A 6,941-nucleotide genomic window follows, 5' to 3' on the forward strand; every position below is an offset into this window, starting at 1 on the left:
CCATGACTCTTCTGTTTTGGCCCCTGTCCTAAATGCTCTGTAAACACACATGTCTGATTCCTATGTCACTTCTGAAGCAGATTGTGAAATCAAGTCTTTACTGTTAATAGCTTTTTATTGTTTGCTGTCTTCTTTGTGTTTTAGCTTTTCTTCTCTGCTGAAATGTGAGCTTTTTGAAGTAGGAGGCTTTTTTTTTTCTTTTGTCTTTCTTTCTTTCTTTTTTTTTTTGAGACGGAGTCTTGCTCTGTCACCCAGGCTGGAGTGCAGTAGCACCACAATCTCAACTTACTGCAACCTCTGTCTCCCGGGTTCTAGCGATTCTCTTGTCTCAGCCTCCCTAGTAGCTGGGACAACATGTGCCCACCACCGCACCCAGCTAATTTTTGTATTTTTAGTAGAGATGAGGTTTCACTATATTGGCCAGGCTGGTCTTGAACTCCTGACCTTGTGATCCACCTGTCTCGGCCTCCCAAAGTGCTGAGATTAGATGTGTGAGCCACCGTGCCTGCCCGGAGGCATATTTTGAGTTTCTTTTTTATCTTATGAAATACCGAGTTCAGTAATGGACATATATAAACTAGGCATTAATTAATTATAAATTGATTATCAAAATAATCACATCCTTCTTTGTGGGCTAAACTGTTGACACTGTAGTCTAATTTCAGCTATGATGCCACTGAGTTCTTGTGTGATGTCATGAGAAATGCCCACATTAAAAAAAAATGGCTATAAGCTGAAATGTCTAAAAAAGGTAAGGTATAAACAATGAACTCACGTTAGTAATACAGTCATGCAGCTAGATCATAATGGATAGCTTTCTTCCTAGGTAAAATACTTTTTAAAAAATATAAAGAATAATTAACTTGCAAAAGTAAATTTATTGAAGCATGGAAACAATTAGAGCAAAGTTGTCAATTCAGCTATTTTAAGAACATTCTAATGAGGAAATAAGAAGATGCAGAAAAATTGGCTAGTCATCCACTTTTGGACTAAAACTTTTCCTGAAGTTATCCAGAAAGATGCCTAGATTGATGCCATTACTTCACTTGTGCCCTTCTTGATTTTTTTTCTTTGAAAGACACTCTTCTTGATCCGGAATTTCCTTATTTAACTTTCACCTCCGAAATACTGCTGACTTGAGATGAGACAACCTTGCCATCCACCAACTCCTCTATGATGGTCTTCGTTATTCTAGTCTTGCTGGAATCTGAAAATTATGGGATCACAATGTCAGTCTGGAAACTATCACAGAGACACAGAGCAAGAGAAATTCAGTTGCTGGTATTCAACGTGTTCTCTCTGGGTAAGAATATGTAAACAATAGCAGACCCTTTTCCTATGACAAGGAAAGTATGCCTTTACTTTTAAGTTACAGAATCAGCATCAACTTAAAAAAAAAGTCTACCTCGTTCTTGACCAGAACAACTTCCAGATCTTGAGTCACCAGATACCAGATCCCTGGATCCCATGTTTGTGGATCCTGAGTTTCTACCATCAAATCCTGCAAAACTAGAACCAGTGGAGAAGAAAAGAATTATGTTTTCTTTGCAGTTTGCAAAGGCAGGAGAAACCCTCCACCCCAGGGATTCCTCATGATGAAGATTTGGATGTGTTTTAATTGGTTTGTATCAGTTACTTTTTTGTTCAGCCTTGAACTCCTGGGCTCAAATGATCCTCCCATCTCGGCCTCCCCAGTATCTGGGACTATAGGTGTGCGCCACCATGCCCAGCTAATTTTTTTTTTTTTTTTTTCCTGAGACAGGGTCTCACTCTGTCACTCAGGCTCGATTACAGAGGCATGATTACAGCTCACTGCAACCTCAACCTCCTGGGCTCAAGTGATCCTCCTGCCTCAGTCCCCTGAGTAGCTGGGACTACCGGCACATGCCACCACGCCTGGCTAATTTTTGTATTTTTAGTAGAAACAGGATTTCACCATGTTGGCCAGGCTGGTCTCAAACTTCTGACCGCCTGCCTTGGCCTCCCAAAGTTCTGGGATTACAGGCATGAACCACCGCACCTGGCCTCCAGCTAATTTAAAAATTATTTTTTGTAGAGACGAGGTTTTGCTTTGTTGCCCAAGCTGGTCTTGAACTCCTGGGCTCAAGTGATCCTAAAGTGCTGGGATTACAGGCCTGAGCCACTGCACCCAGCCTGTGTCTGCTACTTTATTATTCTACATGAATAAGTCCAATCCTTGAGTCCCATGTTGGTTTTATGCAATAAGTTCACTAAGGCCTGCTTTTGAGTTTGTTCATGACTTTGGTTTACCCTCCATCTCCATCGAGCAGGCGGCGGTAGGTCTCGATCTCCATCTCCAGGCGTGTCTTGATGTCTAGCAGTCGCTCGTACTCGGCATTCTGGCATTCAGTCTCACCCCGGATCTGGCAGATCTGCTCTTCCAGGGCACTGATCTGCATCTGAATTTCTGACAGCTGAGCCACGTAGCCAGCTTCTGTGTCAGCTAGGGTTCCTTCCAGGGAGCTTTTCTAAGAGAAAAAGCAAATACGAAATTCATGATGAAAATAGTCACTGGATGATTTTTTAAAAATACAGTTTATGTGGCACTAGCAGTGCCCCTTCACAATATGACCTGGATTGTTATATTACTGCTTCTTTAATTTTGGTTGGCATACTTTTTTTTTTTTTTTTTGAGACGGAGTTTCGCTCTTGTTACTCAGGCTGGAGTGCAATGGCGCGATCTCGGCTCACCACAACCTCCACCTCCTGGTTCAGGCAATTCTCCTGCCTCAGCCTCCTGAGTAGCTGGGATTACAGGCACGCACCACCATGCCCAGCTAATTGTTTTGTATTTTTAGTAGAGACGAGGTTTCACCATGTTGGCCAGGATGGTCTCGATCTCTTGACCTCGTGATCCACCCGCCTCGGCCTCCCAAAGTGCTGGGATTACAGGTGTGAGCCACCGCACCCGGCGGCACACCTTTTTAAACTAAATCTTTTATTCGACACAGAGTACATTACCTTTAACTGTTTTATGCTTTCTATGATCATAATACAGCTCTCCTTAACACTGCCTTTTGATGTGCCTAGTGAACCTCTTGGCAAAGAAAGAAAACAGCATTTGCTTCACTCCCTGTTGGAAAACGTGAATCGCTATTTGCACATACCATGGCCAGTTGGGACTGGAGCTCAATTTCCAGGGCCTGCAGGGTACGTCTCAGCTCTGTTATCTCATTCTTGGCAGAACTGGCTGCCCCAGCATCAGTGGAGATCTGTGCTTGCAGTGATGCACTCTAAATACAAACATAACGCAGCTGATGTAGGCTGATGAAAGGAGCAGAAGTGGCTTGTATGTGGCTCCCGGCCTAGGTGCTCGGCAGAGAGGATCTACCTGCTTGTTGAACTGCTCCTCAGCCTCTCGGCGGTTTTGCTCAGCCAGCTCCTCGTACTGTGCTCTCATGTCATTCAGTAATTTGGTCAGGTCAGTCCCTGGGGCAGCATTCATTTCTACGGTCACCTCCCCTCCAGAGCTGCCTTGCATGGTCTTCATTTCCTAGCACGAAGGAAAAAAGGCCATAGTGATGCATACAGGAAAGCGAAGACTTCCTACAATGTGCCTAGACAACAATTTGAAAGCAGGACACCGAAAGGAAAAAAGAATCAAATCTAGATATAATTTACTCATGATTACTTTTGTTTTCTGGTCATGGTGTGTAGGAAATTCACTTAGATAAAATTGAATTTATTTTACTTTTTCTTTTGGAGACAGAGTCTCACTCTGTTGCCCAGGCTGGAGTGCAGTGGTGCGATCTCGGCTCACTGCAACCTCTGCCTCCCGGGTTCAAGTGATTCTCCTGCCTCAGCCTCCTGAGTAGCTGGGATTATAAATGTACACCACCATGCCCGGCTAATTTTGGAATTTTTAGTAGAGATGGGGTTTCACCATGTTGGTCAGGCTGGTCTGAAACTCCTGACCTCGTGATCCGCCTGCCTAGGCCTCCCAGAGTGCTGGGATTACAGGCGTGAGCCACCATGCCCAGCCTATTTTACCTTTTTAGAGACACAGTATCTCTCTGTTGCTCAGGCTGGAATCCAGTGGCACGATCATATCTCACTGTGGCCTCCAACTTCTGGGCTCAAGGGATTCCCCTGCCTCAGTCTCCCCAGTTGCTGAGACTATAGGCATGAGCCACTGCGTTCAGCCAATTTTATTTGTATAGAATGCATATGGGGAGAAGTATGTTAGAAGTATGTCATTTACGTAGAATATGTTCCTACCTCCTCGTGGTTCTTCCTCAGGTAGGCCAGCTCCTCGGTGAGACTCTCGGTCTGTATCTCCAGGTCAGAGCGAGTCATGGTCAAGTCATCCAGGACTTTCCGCAGGCCATTGATGTCAGCCTCCACATTCTGCCGGAGACACAGCTCGTTCTCATACCTGGAAGGGGCAGCAGGAAGGCAATAAATTCCGTGAGCTCACCTGGCCGCGTTTCAAAGAGTACCTTCCATTCTTACATATTGAAAAACTTCTCACCTGTGGGCGTTTTGAATAAATAAAGGTTACTAAGTTTTCCCTTGGGAAATTTTTTCTTCTAAAGAAAAATGCCAGTCTAATATTAATTTTAATCAAGTCTAACATTTTTAGTAACACAATTGTCATTCTAAATTTATCTCTTTCTTTTTCTTTTTGGTGAAATAGTGGTCTAAAGTTTACCCTTGGGATGTTTGTAAAGTTAGGTCATAATCTTCTTATATATTATATATAAAATTATATATAAGAGGATTATATAATATATATAAATATATATTATATAAATATATATTATATATAAATATATATATTTATAAAATGAAATAAATTTTTATTTTTCGTATAACACTTGTTTTCAAGTCTTCGTTTCTTACTTCAGTCTGAAGTCATCGGCAGCCAGTCTGGCATTGTCAATCTGCAGAAGGATCCCAGCATTTTCAACAGTGGCAGCAATGATCTAAAAAAGATGTTAATAGTGAATGAATCACAAATGATTTTTACCTTGTGTCTGCATGCCTGCCTGTAAGGGTAGATGTTGCCTGTGTTATTAGCTCGTGTGTGTGTGTGTGTGTGTGTGTGTGTGTGTGTGTTTAGAGACAGAGTTTTGCTCTGTCCCCAGGCTGGAGTGCAGTGGCGAGATCTTGGCTCACCTCTGCCAAGTGATTCTTGAGCCTTGGCCTCTTGAGTAGCTGGAATTACAGGTGCATGTCACTATGCTCGGCTAATATTTTTGTATTTTAAGTAGAGACGGGTTTTCACCATCTTGGGCAGGCTGATCTCAAACTCCTGACCTAAGTGATCTGCCCGCCTCAGCCTCCCAAAGTGGTGGGATTACAGGCATGAGCCACTGTGCCCAGCCTGTGTTATTAGCTCTTAAAGGTGACTTACTTTGCAAACTTACTTAGTAATGACACCTTTATATCTGGGGCTGGTATATTTAGGACTAAATCTTTCTGCAAAATGGTAACAGTTGCACATTTATTGGACTAGGGACAGGACCCCGTTTTATAGGACATAGCTCTCTGCATATTTCTGCTACTTTGTTAGATCATTTTCTCATGAGCTTTTTCAGAAAATAGTGCAAAAATTGTATTTCACTTAAAAAAAAAACTCTTGAAAAATATATTTCCCATACAAGAGTGGCTAAACATTTTAGATTCTACTACATTCTTATGTAATATTTGCACCAGATTTTCTAGGAAGAAAAATAATCCTAAAGACTATTTAAATCTAGTAAGACACTAACATATGTCAATCTGTCAGAATTAATCATAAATAATTAGACTGAACAAATGTTGACTCACTGCCATCATGCTTATATAGAAATGATGATTAGCTACCTGGCATTGTATAAATTTTACTCTTATGTAGAAATACTGAAACTGAGATGCAAACAGAAAATTAACATGATTGGATGTCACATAAAGTATTATAATGATTAAGACACATCAGGCCCCACTCTGCACATATAATAAGCAAATATGTTTTCAAATTAATATCTTAACTTAAAATTTTCATTACAGTACCTGATCTGAATAGAAGTGAAAGATTCACAAATAATAGAAACTCAGGCATAGATAGAGTCTCACCTGGTTCCTGAGATCTTCAATTGTTGGATAATATTTGCTGTAATCTCTTCCAGATCCACTGTCTCCAGACCCAGGCCCAAATTTGTCATACCATTCCTTGATTTTATTCTCCAGATCAGTGTTGGCCTCCTCCAGAGCTCTGACCTTGTCTAGGTAATTGGCCAGGCGGTCATTGAGGTTCTGCATGGTTTGCTTTTCCCCTCCAGAGAAAAGCCCCCCATCGCCAACACCACCTCCCATACCACCACCATAGCTGCAGAAGCCTCCACCAGCACCACCATTGAATCCAGAACTCCCACAGAATCCAGAACCCCTGCCAAATCCAGAGACCCCGCCAAAGCTAGAACCCCCACCAAAGCCTGCCCCAGAGCCTGAAGGTCCCCCCAAACCACCCCTTACTGAGCAGCTACCAAAGCCCCCTCCAAAGCTGCCACCAAAAGCACCGCTGGACCCCCCACTCAGGCCACAGCTGCCGGCTCCTCCTTGGAAGCCTCGGGCCAAGCTGCCCCCAAGAGCACATCTGCTTCCACTGCTGAAGCTGCTGCCACCAGCAGACACCCTGGCTGAGCTGCTGCCTCCAGCCCTGGAGGAGGAGAGGCGGGACGAGCAAGACATAGTGCTCCTGCAAACGTGAGCTTGTCCAGGCGAATAGGAGAGGCAATGACAAGGAGTGTATTCAAGGCTGCCTTTTTGCCTTTATATACACACTTTGAGGGTGTTCCTTTTCTCTGTCACTTCTTAATCCCTGTTACAGTTTTGCTAATCTGTAATTGGATAATTACTTTTTCTTGAATACTTCTCTGAAGCTAGGTCAGAGCCCTGGGGCATTTACTGTATCAATAAAAAAAAAAAAAAAAAAAAAG

General features: G+C 42.9%; 1 protein-coding gene across 1 annotated transcript; it reads right to left on the reverse strand.

Annotated features, from left to right (window-relative positions):
* Positions 1-1,103: 1,103 nt before the first annotated feature.
* KRT24 (keratin 24) lies at positions 1,104-6,693 on the reverse strand. Its single transcript, XM_003942811.2, has 8 exons — positions 6,079-6,693; positions 4,864-4,946; positions 4,240-4,396; positions 3,353-3,514; positions 3,129-3,254; positions 2,272-2,489; positions 1,406-1,518; positions 1,104-1,207 (listed from the first exon to the last, which is right to left on the reverse strand). Exons 1-8 carry the CDS (start codon positions 6,691-6,693, stop codon positions 1,104-1,106), a joined length of 1,578 nt encoding a protein of 525 aa, XP_003942860.1.
* Between the last annotated feature and the right edge of the window lie 248 nt (positions 6,694-6,941).

This window comes from Saimiri boliviensis, chromosome 17, assembly GCF_048565385.1.
Source record: "Saimiri boliviensis isolate mSaiBol1 chromosome 17, mSaiBol1.pri, whole genome shotgun sequence".
Classification (NCBI taxonomy): domain Eukaryota; kingdom Metazoa; phylum Chordata; class Mammalia; order Primates; family Cebidae; genus Saimiri; species Saimiri boliviensis.